Source organism: Cervus elaphus, chromosome 24 (assembly GCF_910594005.1).
Source record: "Cervus elaphus chromosome 24, mCerEla1.1, whole genome shotgun sequence".
Classification (NCBI taxonomy): Eukaryota; Metazoa; Chordata; class Mammalia; order Artiodactyla; family Cervidae; genus Cervus; species Cervus elaphus.
This window is the reverse complement of record NC_057838.1, coordinates 54,346,281-54,370,102: the sequence shown is the minus strand read 5'-3', so window position 1 is coordinate 54,370,102 and position 23,822 is coordinate 54,346,281. Positions and strand designations below refer to the sequence as shown.

The 23,822-nt window shown below is 43.6% G+C and overlaps 1 protein-coding gene across 5 annotated transcripts in view; it reads left to right on the top strand.

Moving 5' to 3' along the window:
- The window catches only part of FLNB (filamin B), a 136,665-nt gene that overhangs the window by 45,888 nt on the left and 66,955 nt on the right, over window positions 1-23,822 (top strand). For all 5 annotated transcript variants that reach the window (XM_043885257.1, XM_043885256.1, XM_043885255.1 and 2 more), the window contains exons 2-6: window positions 11,912-12,160; window positions 14,376-14,473; window positions 16,885-17,032; window positions 22,691-22,809; window positions 23,626-23,703. In XM_043885257.1, coding sequence (XP_043741192.1) covers window positions 11,912-12,160; window positions 14,376-14,473; window positions 16,885-17,032; window positions 22,691-22,809; window positions 23,626-23,703 — 692 coding nt within the window. The remainder of the gene's footprint in view (window positions 1-11,911; window positions 12,161-14,375; window positions 14,474-16,884; window positions 17,033-22,690; window positions 22,810-23,625; window positions 23,704-23,822) is intronic.

Here is a 23,822-nt window from a genome sequence, read left to right as displayed (position 1 = left end):
GGAAACAGTGACAGACTTTATTTTCCTGGGCTCCAAAATCATTGCAGATGGTGACTGCAGCCATGAAATGAAAAGACTTTTGCTTCTTGGAAGAAAAGCTATGACCAACCTAGACAGCATGTTAAAAAGCAGAGACATTACTTTGCCAACAAAGGTCCATCTAGTGAAAGCTATGGTTTTTCCAGTAGTCATGTATGGATGTGAGAGTTGGACCATAAAGAAAGCTGCACACTAAAGAATTGATGCTTTTGAACTGTGGTGTTGGAGAAGACTCTTGAGAGTCCCTTGGACTGCAAGAAGATCAAACCAATCCATCATAAAGGAAATCAGTCCTGAATATTCACTGGAAGGAGTGATGCTGAAGCTCCAATACTTTGGCCACTTGATGCAAAGAACTGACTCATTGGAAAAGACCCAGATGCTGGGAAAGATTAAAGGCGGGAGGAGAAGGGGACAACAGAGGATGAGATGGTTGGATGGCATCACCGACTCCATGGACATGAGTTTGAGCAAGCTCTGGGAGTTGGTGATGGACAGGGAGGCCTGGCATGCTGCAGTCCATGGGGTTGTAAATAGTCGGATGTGACTGAACTGAACTGAAAATGACCCAGGTGGTCAGAAGACAGAGCCAGGTTTCTGAATGTGACTTGTGGGACAGATATGCCTCAGAGCCAAGTACAGGCAAAGCTGGTGTTCTTGCTAAGGCAGGAAGCAGATTCTGACCCAAGAGTGGGACTCTTTAGATGAAGAACTGGTGATGAAGACATTTGACAGTAGGATGTGTGTCTCTAGCAACGGCGGCAGCTGCAGTTGGGTGATGTTTTGGGTATTTAACGTGTCACTCACTGGCCCTGCACTCGGACTCTGTGCCTCAGGAATGTTAGGATGTGTTCCCATTTTAGCAGCAAAGTCGACCTGCTATGTGCTCAGTCTGTTTATTTTACTGCCATGGCCATTTATCATGGGACAGAGGTCAGGGGCCCGGCGGTAAATCTCTTTTAGGAGGATGATGTAAGCCCTCAGCATTTATTTCCTCCTTGACTTTTGCCAGTTTTGAAAGCCTTTGCGATACCATCATGGCCGTGTCTGGGTCCCCTTCTCCGTGGCCCCAGGCTTGTCTCCAGACGGAACGATCAGTGCAGACACGAGTTCAGATCCCCTCCTCCACTTACGGGCTACGTGACTCTGGACGTGACTTGTCTTCTTACCAGTTTTTGCATCTGGAAAATGGGGCTAACAGTGATACTTCCTAAAGCAGTAATGAGAAGCCAGTGGGAGGGATTGCTCTGGGCTGGACCCCAGGTCTTCAAGTGTAACTGAGAGGCTGGGCCTCTGCGTCATGGGAAGGACACTCTCAGGCAACAGGGATGTGAAGGGAGCAGGAAGGTGGCTGGTTGTTTTTTTTTTTTTTTGGTTAGCTTGAAAGACATGCCCAGAGGCACCCAGATGTCTCCATTTCTGTGCAGTGTAATCCTCAACATCTTCCACTCCTCCGGCAAGCTATTTGGAAGTGGCCAAAGGCCACCTCCTGAAGCATGGAGCTTGCTTGCCTGGGATAGGTGTACCTAGCTGAGGAATGGGAAGGAAATTGGATGGCCAACTGTGAGAAAATGAGCAGAGGAAGTCACCACAAGGACAGCCTTGCAAGCCTGAAAAGCCTCCTGTATTCATTTGGTGATTGGTATCATTGCCTGTGGTAAAGATCAAGGGTGTTGTGAAAAGATGAGAAACTGGCTCCCTCCTGCTCCCCTCACCCCTGTCCCCTGCTTCTCTACTCAGATGCAATGGCAGTGTTGGTGGGAAATATCTCTTCTAGAGCAGTTTTATAAATATATGAACCCAATTATGTCATTTCCCCTGGTTGGCCACCCCTTTACTCCATTTCCAACCTGTCATACCCATGGCTTTCATCATTGGATAAAACCTGTCAATTTCCCCACATCAATGCCTATAGATCCCGACAAGCAACTTTGTCCAAATGAAGAGTTCCTTAACGTTTGCATTACTATGCTGCTTTCTTCTGGGGAGTGTTTGTCAAAATTTATTATAAAAGTGGAGGGGAATTTGGGGGAGAATGGATATACATATTTGTATGGCCGAGTCCCTTCGTTGTTCACTGAAAACTATCACAACATTCTTAATCATCTACATCCCAATACAAAATAAGTTAAAAAAAAACACACAGAAAAGAGTAAGGTTTAAATTAAAAAAAAAAAAAAAATTCAAACAACATAGGAACATGTAACAGTAACAGAAAAGAAAGCCCATCTTTGCCATCACCCTGAGTCTTTCTCCCAGGGAGAGCCAGTGAGCACTGTTTGTTGTGCAGGCTTCCAGATCTTTCTGCTCAGACGCAGAGTCATGCCTTGTCAAAAACAGGATTGCACGAACTAAGCTTTTCTACACATTGCCCTGTTCCCTTAATATATCATGGAGGCCCATCTCTGCTGGAACACACGTATCCTTCTCATTCTTTTCACAGAGGCCTGTTATTCTCCCGCACGAGAATGTTCTATAACCTTTATTTAACCATTTATTCTTGGGAAGGCATTTAAATTGTTTTCAGTCTCTGCTCTCCCCCGTCCCACCCCCATTTTATTATAGTTATAAACTGCTTTAATGGTTAAAGGTCACTTTAATGCCCAGACCTCTTCTTTCCCCCACTAGGAAAAGAAATCACGTTAGGGAACCTCGCTGAATACGTTGCACCTCCAATTGAATTTTTTGACCTTGCTTTTAATTTTCTGTCAGCAGTGGCCCAGCCTGGCCTCTGCAGACTTCTTAGGAATCTGCTGGAGGAGTCGGGGTGGCCTGCAGATTTTAGCAAACTGCCAGTTCATTCAGCAGCTCGCTGAGCAAAGAACATCTTGATTCTATCAGGCTTAATCCTGGGTCCCTGATGGGCTGGCTTTTGTGGTTGTTAGCAGATGGAATGCTGCGTTGGAAGGCGGAGTTCTGGGGTATTGGGCTCTGAGCGGTCTTGAACCAGAATTGAATGGCAGTGAATCGTCCCCCGCACTCACGGGAAGTGGGGAAGTCCCCGCACTCGTGTGTGTTTACAGTGACAAAGTGGTGGTTGTCATAGCCCTTGCTGAAGTGGCGGAACCCTCATCGGTCAGACTGCTACCTGCTTTACTACGATATCTCACAGCTGTTTGATGAGAAATGAGACGCGAGTCCAGTTATGATGCTCCTCTTACAGATGAAGAGGCAGCAGGGTCAAACCGTCCTAGTCCCACGGCCAGTGCGTGGCTGCGCCTGGGAGGCGGACCAGGATCATCCCTGGCCTCTGGGTTGCTTGGCCGCCAGTTATTTCAGCAAGTGAGCTCCCCTTTGTTTCAGTAGGTTCAGCCCTGCCCCCCACGCCCATGTTTTTTACACGGTGGAGGGGGAGATGCTGGTGGTGTGGAATTAATTTACAGGAAGGAGCCCCATGTCTGGGCTGAGACAGCTCTGTTGTGATTGGGTGGCATGTGTATCCACGGGCTCATGTAATTGTGGGTTGAAGGTCCAAATTCAAGGGGAACAAATCCCAGCCTTCAACAGAGCTGAAGACGTGATACAGAAAATGGCAATATAGGTATCTGTCTCTTGAGAACTTCCTCTCCTCCAACTTCATCTTCTTTCTGTTGGTAATGGTGAGAGCCAGCAGTCATAAATTATTTGGAATTTCCCTCAGCTTGGTTCCCATTCAAGACTTTAAATTGGGAGTTTTGTTCCTTTTATGACTTCACAATCTTTGGGCAGGCTGCCATTTCTGTAACTGGTTCATATGAGTTGTAACATGAGGTGAGGTATGGGGGAAAAATGCAAACTGATTTTTCCCTTTTCAAAGTGAGGAAGTCACCTTGGTCTGATTTTTGTAACAAGCCTCAGCTTTTACAAGTTTGCAGTAGAAGAATGAATCCCTATCCTATTTATCATCGTTATTATTTTTTAGCTTTTATTCTTAATTGTAAAAGGAATAAAGAACCCTCAGGGGACATAGCCTAGCATGAGACACAAAAGGCAAAAAATTACGTGCGTTTGTTTTTCTTTTCTTTTTTCGCCTTAAAAGGTCTTCAGTGTCTTGCCTTGGAGTGGGGAGGTAATGCTGGTTTTCATTATAATGATGCTGTATCTTTTTGTGAAATATTTTAAAGGCAATCTAACTTATTTTCTTATTTTAAAGTGTAATTTGCATTTGGCACAGGGCCTGACACCCAGTAGGCAGTTAGGAAGTTATTTGTTGGCTGCAAGAATAAATGAGTAAAGGGAGCTTTTCAAGAATGCGTCCTAATTTCTGTTTTCCAGGGAAAATGCAGGTTAATATATTGGTTTGGGTCCACAAGAGCAGAGCTGAGTCATCTCCCTTCTAACTCAGTTTCCCTGCCGAGCAGCTGTTCTGCATGGAGGACTTGCCAGATGAAGGGCCAGGGTGGGGATCTTTAGAATCTCCAGTCCCTAGGGTGCAGCTGAGGCTGAGGAGTCATGGTTGAGGCAGAGGGGACTAATGATCCCGCCCTGACTCCTGCTTGCACCTCCCAGGACTTGTGCTGTTTTCTGTGCTATTTACCACGTTCTTTTCCTAGAGCCTTAGCAGTTTAGGGGTGGCGGGAATGATGGGCCAGATCAGAAGGCCTGCTGCATTCCCCTCCCAAGCACAGCTGCTCGCTGGCCATGCCGCCCAGCGGTGGGTCGTATCCCTATGCACAGTCTCCTCATCTGTAGAATGAGAGTCATAACTGTGCTTGCCTCGTGAGAGCTCTCATGACATCATGTGTGTTCAGCAGAGTAGGGAGGATAAGAGTTCGGGCTCTGGGGAATTCCATATTTTTTTTTCTTGCTAAAATGATGCATAAATGCATTTTCATCAGTTAACATTACTATTACAGAAGACTTTAGAAAATATCTATATAGCTTGATGACTTTCTGCACTGAAAGAAATAGTTCTGCTTTATCCTCTTTCTCTTTAGAGTAGTATTGATAATAAAAATAAGCACTGGGTTTTGATATCTGAGAAGCATGTTGTAGTTCCTGAATGGGAAAGAAAAAAGAAATCCTTGATGGGATTTTTTTTTTTTTTTAATGCCAGCATGTCCTAGATCAGCTGCTGGTGCTGCTGCTAAGTCGCTTCAGTCGTGTCTGACTCTGTGTGACCCCATAGACGGCAGCCCACCAGGCTCCTCTGTCCCTGGGATTCTCCTGGCAAGAACACTGGAGTGGGTTGCCATTGCCTTCTCCGCCTACATCAGCTATTCCCTGGTAACTCAGTAGGTAAAGAATCTGCCTGCAGTGCAGGAGACCCAGGTTCAATCCCTGGGTCAGCAAGATCCCCTGGAGAAGGAAATGGCAAACCCCTCCAGTATCCTTGCCTGGAAAACCCCCTGGACAGAGGAGCCTGGCTGGCTGCAGTCCATGGGGTCACAAAGAGTTGGGTACGACTGAGCAACTAACAGTGTCAGTATCTGAATTTAAAAAAATAGAGCTTGGGCTCAGAGGCAGCAGAGAGAGCTGTGGTTAAATTTAGGCTCTCCTGTGTCATTTTGGGGAGATCCCTCTGTGAGCCTCTGCTTTCTCATCTGTAAGATGGGGTTAACTGCAGAAGCCATCCTGATAGGGTTGCTGTGAGGGTCGCATGAGGCAGTGCCTGTGGCCCAGAGGCGAGGTCTGCAGGCAAGGGCCGCTGTACTGTTTTGGCCGCTGTTGATGTCAGGACAGGACGTGTTCAGAAGTCTTTCTCAGGTCGCTCCTCCTGCCCGTACTCCTTTCCTTGCGGGCTTCCCTCTGGGCTCTGCACAGGATGAACAGTGACCAGCTGAGCTGGAGTTAAAGGTGCTGAGGGCCTCCATTCACAGCCAGCGTTTATTATTTCAGCTGGCCGTGTTCTCAAAGCTTTTGTGGCCGGAAGCTGTGAGAGAGGGTCAGACGCCTCCATGCTGAGGCCCCTAGAACTCAGGCTGGGGTTTACCCGCACCTCCCAGGGGCTGGACTCTGGGCTCCTTGACTCAGGGCTCAAGCTCAGAAATCCCTGTGGCCCTTCTCCTGCTGGCCACTCAGGAGAATTGTGAGGCAGCAGTGGAATGACTTAATGCAGGGACCTGAAGTTTTAGGGTCAAAAAGCTAGTTTAGATGCACTGCTTTGACCATTTTGGAGCATCTTTCCATTTTTCCTTCTTTCTTTCACCTTTCTAACAGGTTAGATTCCTTGTTCTAACTTTTCAGGGATTTTCTAATAGTAAATGGAAAGAGATTTACTATCTTCTAGGCACTTTACTATAAACCGTCTTGTTTAGTTCAGTGTGACTTCATTACTGCATATAGAATAATCCTCAAAAGTGGTAACTTTTCAAAAATGTCATTGAAAAGAAAACCCACTGGGATAATGCAGATAGTTCCCCAACCAGGGATCAAACCTGGGCCCCCTGCAGTGGAAGCACAGAGTCCTAACCACTGCACCATCAGGAAATTCCCATAAATGTAACTTTTAAATAAACAGATACCTCTTAATCAGAAAGTAGGTATTTGGGATAAATTATGAAGCAATGCACTATCATAGTACCTAAGATCTGAAAGTCCACCCGAAACTGTGTACCAAAATAAAAATAAGATGTTTATGGAATACTGTAATTTGTTCTAATTATTCTCAGCAAAAATTGTCCAGCAAGTGAGAAAGAACAGAAGGAATAGCTGGCAAGTTAGAAAATTTGACGTCTAAAGTGACATGCAAGAAATGTTTTATGGACATATAGACGAAACCTCGAATCAGGGATTTTTGAGAAGGTTTACTCTATTCTGTTGCAAAGAAATCCTAGTCACCATTCCTCATGGCATGCCCAGGGCAGACATTGCTAATCTGCACAGTAATCTGAGTCTCTGTATTCCTCGTGCCTTGTTCATGGCAGGATTCGTAATCCATTTCAGCAGTCTTTCTCACATCTAGATGGGGTCTCAGCACCTTTCTTAACTCAGTGAAAGATTTTCACCTCATGTGCCAACACCAATGACCACTCTTGGCCTACTGAATCTTCTCGTGAAAAATTCCTAGCATGAAAAGGCCTTCTGAATGAACTCTTAACTGAACCCTGACGCAGGGATGTGTAAAACGCGTTCATTCAAACAACCCCTTTGTCATCCTTGAGTAGTCCATGAGCAAGAAACAGAATCAAAAATCCAGCTGACCCCGTGCCCCGATCCACCCTTATTTCATTGTGGTCTATAGTTTATCTTACTGACATAAATGGGAATAGGCCTCTGTGACTTCAGGTCTTCAAAGCCCAGAGCATCCTCTTATTATAGTCAAACTGCTGTGACAAAGAGCTTTTTAGAAAAATACAGTGGATTTTTTTTGGTCTTTAGGTTGGTGGGACACCCTATTCTGGGACCCAGGTTCCTTGCATCACCTGCCTGGCCTCTTTTAGGACAGGTCCCGTTCAGTGACTGTGATGCTGGGCTGGGAGGAGGCCCACCCGCTGCCCAAGGCTATGTGACTTGAGACAGAGTATATCAGACACAACTGAAGCATGTGAGCACGCACATAAAGCCTTGATGAGTTGTCCCCAAAAGCACATTAGAAGGAGGTTTCCTGAAACCCCTACCTGTCCTGGACCCCTTCAGCCACATGTCGTCTGCTTTTGACCTGGCAGCTAGCTGCACTGTGACTAGTGAATGTCTTGCTGTCCTTATAAGGGATGGTGTCCCCCCAGGCCTCTCCTCCTGGGTCCCCACTTCTGACACCCTGGCAATAGCCAGGAAAGAAGGTTGACATCATGAAGGTAGTAGGAGTATTGATGGTTGTGTGGGTCCACACAACTCTACTTGTAGAATAGAGAGAGGGGAAACAGCATCATCTCTCTGACCTGGTGGGGACTTGTCCATAAAGGAGGTATTTCTAAAATGGTGCTGAAGATTGCCCAAGAGTAGCTGGTTTCTATCTTCATAACTGCACCCATTCCAGAATGCTGCTTACCAGGACTGGGGAACTGATGTGCTGAAAAGATGTGAAAGCATCCCATCCTAGAATTTGTAATAGCTTGAGTTTAATTCTCTAGCTTAAACCTCCCCCCCCCAAAAAAAAACAAATATAAAAGCAATAACATTACCCTCACTTACATGTAACTCAGGCTAATTTGAAGTAGTTTCAGAAGGTATGTTCACAGAAGGTGTGTGTGGCTTGAGAGCTAGTGTTGTCTGGAGCCTTTTATGTGGGGACTGATTGGTTGAATTTGGGGAGGAGAAACTTGTGGCCAGTTGCCAACCTGATCTAAGCAGATTCTAGGAGATTGGGCGTTGCCTTATTTTATTCCTGAAAGAGGCTCTCAGTAACTCAGAAGGTGGAATGCTGCCCAAGAGGCTTCCAGCTGACCTGGCTCTTTCCTCTTTTTACATCTCTGCTCCATGTTTACACTTGACATAAACATCACAGAGCACGTTCATGGCTGCAAATTCTGTAGTCAGCTGTGATGTTTACACATGGACACTGTGACGCTCTGTAGCGTTTCATTTTCAAGGCGCAGGGAGTCTCCTATTTCATGTGGGTGGGAATGCGGGAGGCCTTTTGGGCAAGTCGCCATCTTTTTATTGTTCCAAGAGCTCGGTGAAGCATTTGAACTCTCACCTGTCAAAATCGCTTTTGGCGTGAGGATCGCTCTCCCTCTAGCTTCTCAGAATAGCAGAACGAAAGTATCATTTATCCCAATGAGACCTTAATGGGGGCTTTCCCGTTTGAACACCCACCTTGAATTCATTGGAAACAGACGTTCTGGGCATTGTACGTTTCATAAATTTGACTCCGAGTTTTACTGGGTCATATTTCCCCCAAAATCGTTTTGAGAAAGACTCATGTCTCATTCTTTTAAACCAACATGTGTAAGCTGGGTAAAAATAGAGCAAACTGGTTTCATGTTTTGATTTATGGATGAAATCTGCAAGTTTGCATTTGAAAAGCATTTAGCACATCACTCAGGAAAGTTTGAGCTTTGCACGCTGATGCCCGTGGCTGGGTGACACTCTGACCTGTTCAGATTCTGCCTGCTGCAAGATCTGACCCCGCCCGGTACACCCGTTTCCCTGATTAGCAATAAGTATGCATACTCTCTGCTTCTCTCCCAGCCCTTCCCCCGACCAGACTGTTCTTTGCCCTTTAAGTTGAATAAAGGAAATGGGCATGGAAAATTGTTTGACCCGATTTTTTTCTTTTTCTTTTTTGCCATCCATAGGTAGTAACTCAGTAATCAATAGCACTTTAAAGACACACTTGTAACAGGGCATCTAATCCAAAAATCTCAGTTATGGTCAAGGACTGGCAGTTGGTCCAGCAGAATGAGTATGAGCATCCTTGGATGCTCGTATTCTGTGGAGGGTCAGTGTTTCATGCAGGTCTCTGCTTCTTTATTGGCCACAGGACCTCAGAAGCAGAGCTGGCTTCGTGGTTGCACAGCCTGCGCATCTGTCCAGGGCCCCATACTCACGAGGGTTCTGTGCCTGATTTAATGCTCTGCTGTTGCTGTCTTGATATTCTTAATCCTTCTGGACAGAAGAATCCTGCATTTTCATTTGTCACTGGGTCCTGGAATTATGCGGACAGTCATGTGTAAACGCTAGTCGTACAGTTCATCACGTAGAAAATCCCTGGTACCTTAACTTTGAATGAGGATCACTTACATTCAATGTGTCTTACCGGCCAGTTCACGATAATCTCTACTCCCTCATTTTATGTGATCAAGTCTTGTTGTGACTGAATCTGTAACCATGAAATTACATTTGATTTCTGTGGGTTTGGGTGTGGGGTTTTAAGAGGGTTTTTTTCCCCCCGCCTTTGTAAGAGGACATAACAATAAACAATCAGTTTGATTAAAAACAAGAAATCCCCACCCTTTCAGTTTTGAATGGCATGCCATTTACTCCTCCAGAGCATGTGAGTTTATTTTTCATGTGGTTGCAGCTGAGTTTCATTCAGTGGAGTTTGACGTGTGTTTAACCAACATTCAGGTGGCTTGCGGTCAGTGGGTGGGAAGGACAGGGCGTGGGGAGCTGCAAGATGAAGAAAGCTCAGTTACTCCCCATCCGGTGCTCACAGCCCTGGGGGTTGGAGGAGGCTGTGAGGGTAGAATGGTCCTTGCCATAAGAGGACCCTGGTGTGACCACACATAGGCTGGTGGGAATGAAGTGCGCTATCTGTTTTTAATAGATATGGCCCTTGAAAGATGACCCAGGGTTTATCCTGCTGGAGGTTAGGGTAAAGGTCCTTCCCATCAAAGGGGATACAGAACAGGTGGGGGTGTCCAGGGGGTTCAAAGCAAGATGTGCTTCAGGAATGGGGAGTCTTTGAGCCTGGATTGTGGAGTGTGGTGGGTGATGGTGACGGGGGTGGAAAAGCAGGCTGGGTAGAGGTTATGTGGGTCTCTCAAGGTGCTGAATGTTTAAAGAGTTTAACTCCGGGCAGCAGAGACCATTGGTGAATTGGGAAGCACATAGGTACCTTGCCAGAAGGATGGTTCTGGGTTCTGTGAACAATGGTGGAGTTTCATGGCTGTTGAGAAATCAGAGGGGAGGAGGGGCCCCCTATTTTAGGGGAAGGTGTAGAAAATTATTTGCCAAGAGGTAGGGAGGGAGGGAATTGTGGGAACTGCACCAGGGCTTTGAAGGAGAGTCCAAGAAGGTTCTGACATTTTCACTTTGGGGTCCTGGCAGAATGGGGGATTGCAACAGAAGTTGTTTGATGGGAAAAGGGTGTAGGAAATGGAGAGACAGACAGACAGATAGTTATCTTGGAGATAATGTTTGAATTTTGGTGGGTGTAGTTGGAGGTTGGAAAGAGGAGAGGGAAGCCAAGGGGAGTGGGAAGTAGAAACAGTTTCAGTGAGAGCTCCAGGAGGGGCCGGCCAGTGGCAGGGCATGTCCTCTTAAGCTGGGAAGTGACTAGAAAGGGGGCATGCCTTTGTCTAGTCACCTGTCCTCCTGGCAACACTTTGCTCAACTGCTAGTGACTTTCTTTTATGAATGACTAACTTGTCAGAGAAACAGAAATGAACGTGATTGGTAACACCCAGTATTGGTGAGATTTGAGGGAAAATGGCCTCTGAAACCTGTAGATGGGTGTGTAAACAGAAACAACTTTTTTTAAATTTATTTGTCTGCACCAAGTCTTAGTTCTGTTATGTGGTATCTTTTTAGTTGAGGTGTGCGGAATCTAATTCCCTGACCAGGGATCAAACCTGGGCCCCTGTATTGAAAGAATGGAGTCTTAGCCACTGGACCACCAGAGAAGTTCCAGAAGTATCTTTTTGTAGGGAAGAGATATCTGTGACATTGTGATTAGTGAAAAGAAAGATTTTAAGACTGATCATGTAGTATAATACAAATTCAAGACAGCAAACACACATATGTGTGTACACAATCTGTTAGATGGTATACTGCCTAGTTAATAGGAATGCAGCCACCTCTTTTTATTGTCTATATTTCTGAAATGATTTCTTGAAATTTTAAAAAAAAAAAGATTTTTTTGTAATGGAAAATTTCAAATGCATGTGAAAATAGAAACAATGTTGGGGGAGGGGGTGGGCTTCCCTAGTGGTCTAGTGGTTAAGAATCCACATTTCCAGTACAGAGTGTGGTTTTAATCCCTAGGCAGGAACTGAGATCCCTTCATCTGTGCATCAAAAAAAAAACCAAAACAGTGATCAGAAGTAGAGACCACAGAATAATGTGTTCTCATGTTTTCATGATCCACTGACACTGGTTAACAACATTTTGGAATCTTATCATCTCTGCATCTCAGGTATTTGGAAACTGATGCCAGCATTCCATCCTTTCACTCTTAAATAGCTCAGTGTGGGTCTCCAACAGTTGAGGTTTTTATTTACTTTGTTACAAAGACTGATTCGCACCTGTGTGACTAGAGGCTTGACCCCGACTGTGTTTCTCTGCTCAGACAGCAAAGCTATCGTGGATGGCAACCTGAAGCTCATCTTGGGCCTGGTGTGGACGCTCATCCTCCACTACTCCATCTCCATGCCCGTGTGGGAGGATGAAGGAGACGATGATGCCAAGAAGCAGACGCCAAAGCAGAGGCTGCTCGGGTGGATTCAGAACAAGATCCCCTACCTGCCCATCACCAACTTCAACCAGAACTGGCAAGACGGCAAAGCCCTGGGAGCCTTGGTAGACAGCTGTGCTCCAGGTAAGTGCCCATGGCTGCCCGAGCCATCTCTCCCAGAGTGGGGGGACTGTTGACCCCTACACCTCTTGGTTTTCAGTGGGAAAGCTAGGTTTGCTGTGACTGTTGTATTTGTCCTGGTTTTTAGCTGATTGCGAGATATCTAAAGGAACTAAAAATGGCTTCACTTGCCTTCTGATGGAAAGTCTTACAAGACTTTCCATAGACTTGTTTGAGCATGGAGTTATTTACCCAAATTTTGAATGAAGACCTTCATGCTCTAGGCAGACCTTGGGTTTAGCTTCCAGACCCCAAGTCCTGCTTCTTCCCCCTCTTCCCACAGTGGGTGCCTCGTTTCCCGTTGGCTTCAACATGTGCCCTATTAGGTGGTTTGGCATGAAAATCTAAAAACATTTATTGAGTGGAAAGTACCCGTTTTTATCAACCACTGGGTTGACTATATATGGCTTTCTCCACCCTTTTCTTTCTGCCTTGCTGTGAAATAGTTCTTGGTCAGGATCCAGTTGGAGCCTTTTCCACCCTTGATGGGCTTCTCTTTTCTGAGTGGTTGAATGTACACCAAGGTAGTAATTACCCTCACTGGAGGGTTTAGATTGATGGGTAGAGTTTGCTGTTACACTCTCAATAGAAAAAGCAGAGCCTGTGTTTATGTGCACCTCCAAAATTGTTTTTAATAAGAAATCTGCTCTAACAATCATATTTTCCATTTACTGATTGCTTTCTATATGCTGGGCACATTAGTATTAAGTAAGTTAGTAGTTCTCAATGTGCTCAACTAGCTGGTATCAACTGGAGAGAGGGAAGGAGGACTGGTCCCAGGCCCCAGTCTTCCTTGAGAGCCTGTAAGCTGTGCCATCCAGAAGTAACTAGAAGCTCAGCATTAGTTCATTTCCCAGTGCCCTCTTCCTTGCTTTCATGCAAAGACACATTTTGGGATGCCTCTTTCCAGTTTAAACCTGCAGATTTTTAGTCCAGTCCTGTAATTCTTGTGCTTACAAAAGATTTTGAGATCACTCTAGATTTAGATCTTTGAGTAAGTGAGTGTTTTAAGAATACAGGATGCTAGTCCAGTCTTTGTAGATATATCCACAGATATATATATATCTTTGTAGATATATATCCAGGCTTGGGATAGTGATATTATAACTTATAGTAAGAAATACATGTTTGGTCTTAGTCCCCTTTCCTGGCACAGAGCTCTTAAAACCCTTGAAATTTACCAAGTGGTGTCTTTCAACCATGCCTGAGTTTATTAATGAGGTAACTTTTGGAATGCCCTTAAGAATGGGGGCTGGGTGTTAGGGGAATCAACCAGTGATTAGAGGATTGGAACCTTTGCCCCCTGTCTCCTGACCTCCAAGAAGGGAAGAGGGGATAGAGGCTGAATTAGTTACTAATGTTAGGTGATGTGATCAGTGCATGTAATGAAGCTGCATAAAAATCCCTGAACTACAGGGTTTGGGAAGCTTCCAGTTGGTGAACATGTGGTCCTGGGAGGGTGGCATGCCTGAAAAGAGATGGAAGTTCCTTGCCCCTTCTCCCACCTTGCCCTATGCATCTCTTCCATTTTATAAGATCCTTTATAATTAAAAAAACCCAGTAACCCAGTAAGTAAACTGTCCTGAGTTCTGTGAGCCACTCTAGGAAATGATCCAACCTGAGGAGGGGGTGGTAGGAATCTCCAATTTGTAGCTGGTTAGTCAGAAGCCCAGCTCTGAATGAGCTCTGAAATTAGGGGTCAGGGAATCTTGTGGAACTGAGCCCTTAACTTGTGGCTTTTGATGCTATTTTTAGGTAGATACTGTCAGAATTCAGTTAAATTATAGGACACTCAGCTGATGTCAACCCAACACATTTGGTCACCAGAGTAGAGAAATAGGAGTGTGATGTGTCAAAAAAATCTCACTTCCTAAAAGACACCAGGCCCAAATGGTTTTATAGGCTTTGTTTGTTTATTTAGACCACCCCATCAAAGAATAGATAACCTCTATCTGAATGCAAGAAGAACAACCTGAAGAAGTCTCAGCTCAGGCAGAGTGATTTCTACCCTGGCATAGTTATACCCATGATACATTTAGCCCAGAAAGCATACAGTTCACTGAGATTTTTGGAAGAAACTGTTCTCTCAAGAGACTGAGTGAGTTTAGTTTAGGCACCGAGTTGCTTCCACCTCTTGAGTCAGTTAACACCAACAGCATCTTTTGTGTGATGTTAATAGGTCTGTGCCCAGACTGGGAATCCTGGGATCCACGGAAGCCTGTGGATAACGCACGAGAAGCCATGCAGCAGGCAGACGACTGGCTCGGCGTCCCACAGGTACGGGTACAAGACGCACGTCCCACCGTGCTGTTTCCTCCGATGCCCTGTGAATGCCTTGTGGTTTTGCAGGCAGTCTGACCTCCTGAGTCGTCAGCTTTCAAGGAGCGTTGTCTGGGACCCTCTTCCATCTTTCTCAGTTTATCCATTTTAATAGATTCTCATTGACTTAGATACTTGTCTGTCTGTCTGCTCGGTCGTGTCCAATTCTTGGCGACTCCAGGGACTGTAGCCGACCAGGCTCCTCTGTCCATGGAATTTTCCAGGCAAGAATACTGCAGTGGTTTGTCATTTCCTACTCCAGCCAATCTTTCCAACCCAGGGATCAAACCCACATCTCCTGCATCTCCTTCATTGGCAGGCAGATTCTTTACCACTGCACCACCTAGGTACTTGTAGATTCCCTAAAAATCTTTCTGTCACATGTGACAGATTTTCTAGTATATTTCTATTCCAAAGATCACAGAGGCCATGTTTGGAAGCCAGACTGCAAATCTTGACCTTAACTGTAAGAAATTACCAATATTTGACCATTTTTTAGCTGTGAAACATTTTTAAATCTAGTATCTTGGAGAAAGTCACTTAGAACTTTTAAAGAAATGTAAACCAAGGTAATCTGCCATTAACAGAAATTGTGGGAGAATTTGTATTGTCCATAATCCTAACACAGGCATATAACAAGGGAACTTAGAAATTGAATATGTCTTGGAGACCATCTGCCGTAGCCACGTTGCTTAGTTGAGGTCCAATCTTCTAAGCCCTTCCAAAGAGTTTAAATAGCATCTCCTGACATCATGACTCCCATGTTCAATGACTCGGTCAAGAAAAGTTATGGGTAGCCAGTGCCAGGCGATGTATGACCCCATTACAGACTCCGTTAAGGTCTTAAGTTGGTATTCGGAGCTGAGGTCAGTGTATTTGTATCAGGATCCCTTGGAAGGCAGAAAATCTTGCCTGTATTTCTTTGGTTTGGTTTTGGCATCATGTCTCTGCTCCAAGGCCCATTCCTTGGCTCTTCCACCTTCAGGAAGTGGTATGATTTGTTTTTCATCTCCCTTTAAACTGAAATCCATCTCCTTTTGGTGTTCTTGTGATGTTGGCAGTGTGTAAAATTGTTGAAGGAGCTGCCTAGAAGAAATGCCAAATCAATGCACATCCTACATTTTGCGGGATGTATTGGAGGCAAGTGTACAAACCCAAATAGCTATCTTATTGCCGCAGGCTAATTATCAGAATATTTCCTGTTTGGTTTTTTTTTTTTTTTTTCTTTTACCATGGAGTGAGGGAAGATGGGCACATAATGTTGTTCATCTGAATTTGGTTGATCTGGTGCATGAGAGACTTCTGTTACTCCGAAGAGGTATGGCTTATTGGGTGCAGGAGAACTTTTTTTGCTATTTAGGGCTGGATCAAGTGGTGGAACTGGGACTATGACACCTTCAGGGTGTCCACCTACTTAGAAAGGGTCTAATCTTGCTCCTAAGCTGAATGTCAGGAGAAATTTTCCCCTTTCCTATTTTTAAAACGGCTTTAAACGTATTGAGACGTGTCTTAGCTCAGGCTGTTAGAACAACACCATTGACCAGGTGACTTAAACAACAGACATTTATTTATTTCTCAGTTCTGAAGGTTGGGAAGTCCAAGATAAAGGTGTGCCAAGAAGTTAGGCTCTTGGTGCAGGCTCTCTTCCCGGCTTGCACACAGCTGCAAGCTGACTCCTGGCTGTGTCCTCAGGTGGTGGTGGGAAGCTGAGCCCATCTTTCTTCCTCTTCCTGTGAGGGCGCCAGTCCCATTGCGGGGGCTCCACCCTCACGGTCTCATCCAGACCTTCTCACCTCCCGAAAGCCCCACTTCCTGTTACCATCACACCCGGGGTTAGGACTTTCACATATGAATTAGGGGAGGGCACAAGCGTTCAGTCTGTTTCTTAGACCACACCTCTAATGTCATTGCATTATCTCATTTTTCTTTTATTTATTAAATTTTTTTTTTTTAGTAGAAGCTGAGTAAATAGAAATGTATACACTAGATAAAAGAGCAAATATTTTGGTAATATGCTTTAATCCCGTGTGTTCTTGTTTCTTCTTCTTCCTTACTTGATAGAGATTAGTCTTTCTGGAAAGGAGAGTGGGTAGCCTTTTTTGTGGGGAGGTTTGAACCTCTGGAAATTACATACAGAATTGTCTGGAGAGGGTCCTTAGCTTCCAAAGGGAACAGTGACACCTCTAAAAGGTTTTTTTTAAAACAAAAAACAAAATAAAACTAATTTTGGCATGCGCAGTTTCACTTTATTGAGAGACTGACTCAATTTCTTTATACTTGTAGTGGTTGGTTGAAGAGATGTTTGCAAAAACTTCAGTAGTTGCAAAATGCTATGTTCCGGGTATTCATCTATCCTGTCATTATTCTAGGTCATCACCCCTGAAGAAATTATTCACCCGGATGTGGATGAGCACTCAGTGATGACTTACCTGTCCCAGTTCCCCAAAGCCAAGCTCAAGCCTGGAGCTCCCCTTAAACCCAAACTCAACCCCAAGAAAGCCAGGGCCTATGGCAGAGGTAAGCACTGGTCATGTTGGATTTGAGGCTTGTCCTCTGGTCTTGATTATTAATTTTTATTTATGTGTTTAATTTAAATTTATTTATTTTTAATTGGAGGATGATTGCTTTACAATATGGTGTTGGTCTCTGCCATATAGCAACATGAATCAGCCACTATGGTCTTGATTATTCAGGATTGAGAATGTGTAAGCTTAATGTTTAAAGACATCCCAGGCCTCCTTTGTCAGATAGCTTTTTTTTTCTTCTTTACCTAAAGGTCCTTGTGTTTATTTTCATCCTTTTCTGTCTTGTGAATCTAGGCTTCCAGGAACAGTGCTGCTTTAATGTAATGGAGATGGATGACTTTGTACTTTGTGATTTGGGTGCAGTAACCCTGAGATAAAGGACCATTCTTTCCATTTTTCAGATGAGCAATCAGAGGCCCAGTCCACAAAGGAAAGGGGATGTTGGAGTGGAGGGAGAAGGTGAATGGGGAGGTCTCCCAGATTACCATGGTGGGGTGCAGCAGGAGCCTGGGTCTTCTGACTGCTGATTCGTTTCTCCTTTTGGTTATGCGAAAGCTGTGCAGGTTTTCAGATGCACTGGGAGCTATTGTTAACCCCTGGCAGATACTTCCTTGCTAAGACATCCTGTTTATAATCTCCCAGCCAGCTGCCAGGAGTGTTCTGCTCAAAACGTTAGAGTAGGTCAGAGGCATTCTGAGGAATTTGGTTTTCTGGTTGGCACCTGACTTCAAGCCTGTTAGCTTTTTTAAAGAGAACAGTTGCGTTTCAGCCCAGTGTGGTTTCTGGTAAAAATTAGTACAACAGGATACAAGTTATTCTCTTTTCTGTGGTGAGGGGGAAGAGTACATTCTATTTTCATAATTGCAATTAGGATAACACACCCACAAAGTATTTCCCATGTTCTCCCAGATTTCCTATAATCTGCCTACTGCTCTTAACATTCTAATATGTTCTTTTGCTCTGTGTATGTATGTGTGTGCATGTGTGTGATTGTTGAACAATTCAAAAATATATTGCAGGCATGGTAACATTTTGCTCCTCAGAACATCAGCAAACCTTTCCTAAGAATAGGACATCCTCTTATGTAACCACAGTATTCATTATCACACACAAGAAAATAGGACAATAATTTCATAACAGCTCATATGCAGTTTATAATTAAATTTCTCTCTTATCCTACAGTTGTCTGTTTTACAGTTTTTCTTGTTTTGCAAACCAAGATCTGATTAAGATTCACTTTCTACATTTGCTTGTTACTTTATCTGAAACTCTTAATCTAGAAAAATTTCCCCTAACTTTCTTTTCTTCTTTTTTTTTAAGGCATTGACTGTCTAAAGATGCACAGCACTTGTCTATCCACTCATTCCCTTTGAAGTTAGCAGTGCCCTACTTGGCATCAGCTTAGTCTTGAAATGACACACTACCAGGGCAGTGGTGCTGAGTGTGCGCTGTTCTCAGCCTCATTCTCGTCTTTTTCAGCATGATTTAGACCACAGGACAGAGAGTTCTGGGACAGACCTACTTGCCATTTGAAGTCCTTTTGGCAGTGAATGGGCTCTGTGCCATCATTTGTGTTATATCGAGACAGGGGACTTTGTTCAAAGCCATACCCACAGTGCAGTTGAGTGAGGGTTGGCATGTCCATGCATGCTTTAAAAGTGCTCTCTCTAAGCCATAGTCAAAGACACTGGCAGGAATAAGGAATCTGATTTGAAAGGTTATGCTTCCCTTAAAGGCAGAAAAGTTGCAAACAGCCAAATCTCTTTGTCAACAAAATTGGTCAAATGGATTGAATCTAATCAAGGCATAAAGTGCTTGTTTGCAATAAGCTTATCGCTGGTGTCCAGTTTCCCTGTTGTTAATGTGAAACGGTTTCCTTTCACAGTGCTGTTTTCTAGAAAATGACCTCTTGCTGCAGCTAAGGAATGTGGCTAGTCATTGCCGTTTCCTTCATTTGACTCTTTGTAAGTTTTATATACTTAGGGAGGAAACACACACACACATATATGCATATGTATGTATTTTTTGTATTTTTGTGCCATGGTATAATGCCTATAACATAACATTCACTAATTTAACTCTTTTTAGGTGCACCTAAGTCATTAAGTATATTCATATATTCACTGCGTTGTGAAGCCATCACCTCTATTCATCTCTAGAACTTTTGCATCTTCCCAAATTGAAACTCTGCACCCACTAAACGTAACTCTGCACCCCCACCTCCCCTGGCAAGTGCCATTCTACTTTCTGTTTCTATGTTGTTGTACAGTCGCTGAGTTGTGTCCAACTCTTTGCGACCCGGTGGACTGCAGCACAGCAGGCTTCCCTGTCCTTCACCATCTCCCCAAGTTTGCTCAGACTCATGTCCATCAAGTTGGTGATGCCATTCAAACATCTCGTCCCCAGTCATCCCCTTCTCTTGGCCTCAGTCTGTTTCTGTGGATTTGCCTCTTCTAGGTACCTTGTAAGTGGACTCATATTGTATTGATATTTGTCCTTTTGGGTTTGGTTTACTATATGTAGCATAGGGTTTACAAGATTCATTCATATTGTTGCATATATAAAAATTTTTCAAGCTGAATAATATTTTGTTGTCTGCATATTCCGCATTTTGTTTTTCCATTGTTCTGTCAGTGGGCATTCAGGTTTTTTGTTTTGTTTTTTTAATACCTTTTAGCTATTGTGAATAATGCTGCTGTGAGCATATGTATATAAGTATCTGAGTCCCTACTTTCAATTTTGGGGGGATATATGTAGAAGTGGAATTGCTGGATCATATGGTAATTCTATGTTTAATTTTTTTTTTTAAGTAGAAAGATAGAATGGTCATTTTAGGGAGCAGGGCCACATGTGAGGCCACATGGGCAGCACCTTAGGTATTGCCTTGTCCTTGATGAAACAAAGGTTCTGCTGACAGAACCAAGACAGAGAGAATGTTTCATCTTCTAGTTTTGGTGTTGGTGTTGATCAAGTTGCAGTTACCAGCTGCTCAGTCACTGAGACCCATTAACTGAAGGGAGGGAAGGCTGGGATGATGGAAGCCTGCAGCCACAAGCAGGTCTTTGTGACGGGCTCCCTGGTAGAGCTCAGCATGCTGGAAGCGTGTATCCATGGGCAAGCAGCAACCTTTAATAAAACCTTCTGTATGGAGCATCCACTGCATAGCAAGCCCTCAGCACGTTTGGTTCTGAGTAATCCTAGGGAACAGTGGTTTCTCTGCATGGGAAGTATTATCTCCGAAATAGATGTGGTTCTGCTTCCTAACCAACCATGGTTAGCCCAGTCTCCGGCCTTGGATAGGCTGACTCTGCAGGCTATTGGAGTTTGATGGAGTGGGTATTTATAAATATTTTAAGTGCATGATCAAATCTTTGTTAAATGACATAATTGTTATATAAATTTTAAGCAAAAGAAAAAGTTAGAAAACAACAATTGAAAGTCCCATTTCCTAGCTGCTAGCCCCATTTTTTTCCTCTAGAATTGGAGGTATTTCTTTCCAGCCATTTTTCTATGCTGTAATGAGTTCAAACTGTATATTTTCTTCAATTTGCATTTTTTTTTACTTAACAGGGTATGTTATATAACTATCTATCACCAGTTTTTCTTAAATTATTTATTGGAAAGCTAATACAAATCCAGATATAGTAACAAATGACCCAATGTCTTCAACCCAGACCAATGGGAAAGAAAAGAAGAGATGAAGAGAAATCTAGGGAGTAAATGAGGTTTAAGAGGTTTAGCAACCAGTTGTAACATGTGAACATTATTTGGTCCTATTTAAACTGTTTAAAAAAATTCATTATACTTTTTTTTAAGATTCAGAATATTTTATTTATTTTTGTGACACTTCTAAGATAATTTAGGACTTTGAACATTGAAAATTTGATGTTATTAAGGAATTCCACTTGATTTTATTAAGGAATTATTTTTATTTTTTGATGTGGGCATTCAAAAAATATCTTCTAAAGATACGTAGTGAATGTTTATGGGTGAAAACTAAGAGGACTAGGGTTTGTATCCAAATAATACAAGAGGAGAAAAGAGGTGAGAATGAAGTGGTGAAATAAGACAGGCTGTGGGTTGACAGTAGTTGAAACTAAGTGATAAGTATGTTGGATTCATTTTATAGCTCTCCATGTCTGTATAGGTTGAGGATTCTGCATAGTAATAATAATAAAAACTTTCTAAAAAGTAATACTTCTGGGAAGATGGAGTAGAAGTACTTTTTCTAATGCTTCCCACTAAGTGCAACTGAAACCCCCGGGAATTTTCTACAGGGTCAATGTAAGGAGACTCAGAAAGAGGTTAAGGCAAAGCAGCTAGAGATCCTGGGTCTGAAGACTGGCACTGTAGTGAATTCCTTGAATGGTTGAAAAATTCCTAAATTTGGCCAAAAAAACAGAACATAAACCTACAGCTTCAAGAAACTGAGAGAAACCCAAGCAACTGCGCTCCTTGACATTTATCCAGAGGGATAAAAGCTTAACATTTGCACACAGTCCTGTGAATGAATGTTTATAGCAGCTTTATCAGTAGCAGACAACTGAAAACACCCAGATGTCCTTCACTGGGTGAATGGTTAGACAAACAGTGGTGCGTCCGTATCATGGAATATCACTCAATGATAAAAAGAACAGGCTATTGATACCGGCAACATCCTGGGTGAAACTGCAGAGAATGATGCTTGTGGGAAAAGCTAATCCCCAAAGGTTATACAATGTGTGATTCCATTATATGACATTATACAAATGATAAAATTGGAGATGAAGAACAGATTAGTACTGTGAAGGGTTACAAAAGGGATGGCTATGAAAGATCACCATAAGAGTTCCCTGTGGGGTAGAAGTGTTCTGTATCTTGACTGTACCTTGACTTGTGATGTTGTACTAGAGTTTTGTAGGATGTATCCATTTGGGGAACTAGGTAAAGGGTATTGTTAGTTCTTACACTTATGTATGCTACTGTATCTCAAAATAATTTGCTCAGTCATTCAACTTATAAATTTAGTTAAAAATAAGTGCAATATTTAAACCATTTTAAGTAATACAAAAATGATCTTTAGGGAATTCTCTGGTGGTCCAGTGGCTAGGACTTGAAGCTTTCACTGTGATGATCTGGGTTCAGTCCCTGCTCAGGGAACTAAGATCCTGCAAGCTGCATGGTGCGTCCAAAAACAAAACAAGAAACAAAAATAGTCTTTAATAAAAAAATGAATCACACTTTGTCTTCTTCCCCAAGGCAAGCCTGATTTCTAGTTACCACATCATTTTCACAGTCATATAATGTAGCCTTTTGACAAAAGTTCTCTGAATATTTCAGAACTGAATATTGCTTAAATAACAAGGACAAGATTTGAGTTATTTTAAAAAATTTATTTGGATGCATTGAGTCTTAGTTGTGGCATGTGGGATCTAGTTCCCTGACTAGGGAACACACCTGGGCCTCCTGCATTGAGAGCATGAAGTCTTAGTCACTGGACCATGAAGGACATCCCCAAATTTGTGAGTTTTTGACGTGATTATCCCCGTCACAGTTTGTCACCATCTCCCACATGGCAGAAGCAGGAATGGTTCCCGGTCTCATTTCCCTGAAGGAGGCACTGTTGGGGCCTGACCCAGTTTGTAACGTGCCTGTGTAAACCTGTGAACAGGTATCGAGCCCACTGGGAACATGGTGAAGCAGCCAGCCAAGTTCACCGTGGACACCATCAGCGCCGGGCAAGGTGACGTCATGGTGTTTGTTGAGGACCCAGAAGGGAACAAAGAGGAGGTATGTTGGAGGAGGCTGCCTCTGTCAGTATCCCATGGAACCTTCGGCTCTTATAACAGGGCCAGGGACTGTGTCTCTGTTTTTTTATTAAAGCTCACAGCAAAAGCTTTTCTTTTTTTTTTAAAAGAAGAAGAATCCTGAGTCTTATAGCAATTAAATTCACTTGCTTGCCTAAGGGTTGTGTTTGAAATATCATATAAATTGATACCCAAGGACACACATTATATAATACAATAAAATATTGCATTTAACTATTGTTACTGATAAAGTACAGTCCAGTAGCAATACTGATTCCCTACTCTTTGCCCATGCTGATCATCCTCTGGTTCCTCCCTCGGGACCTTTGCACATACTGTTTCTTCTGTCTACCTATCTTCTTAAGACTGTACTTTATTCCTAGTGCTTAGCACCATCTGAAGTTCTACAGTTATCAGTATAATTGTCTGTTTCTCCCACTGAGGCAGGAATTGTGCCCGATTTATTTTTGGTACCTGTCCCTGGGCTTGGTGTCATAAGCTCTTAATAACTACCGGGCCAATAAAGGTTTAGGTTACTAGCTACATAGTCTCTCCTATCTGGAAAGGTAACAGCCCTGAGGCGATGGAGGGGCCTAACTTGGTTATACCTGTGTGCCAGGGTGACTTTGTTTCCGTGACTTCAGGCTGCTTCTCTCCTGGAGCTTCCTGCAGGAGTGGTGGGCCAGAGAAGAGCCAGGGCAGGTTCCTGGCTGGCACCTTGCCGTGGGCCCTTGGCGAGCACAGCACACTTTTACTCACACTGGTGCCTTCTCTAACTGTCACTCATCTTCCATCCTAGGCACTCGTGACCCCTGACAGCGATAAGAACAAGACATACTCTGTGGAGTATCTGCCCAAGGTCACCGGACTGCACAAAGTAAGATAAGACATCACGGCCTTTGCTTGAATGCTCTTCTGTGCTTGCTTTGATAGATGCGGAGGAAGCGTGGTTTTCTTAAGTTCGTGTCTATCTGTCATCCATTTATCTATGGTTGC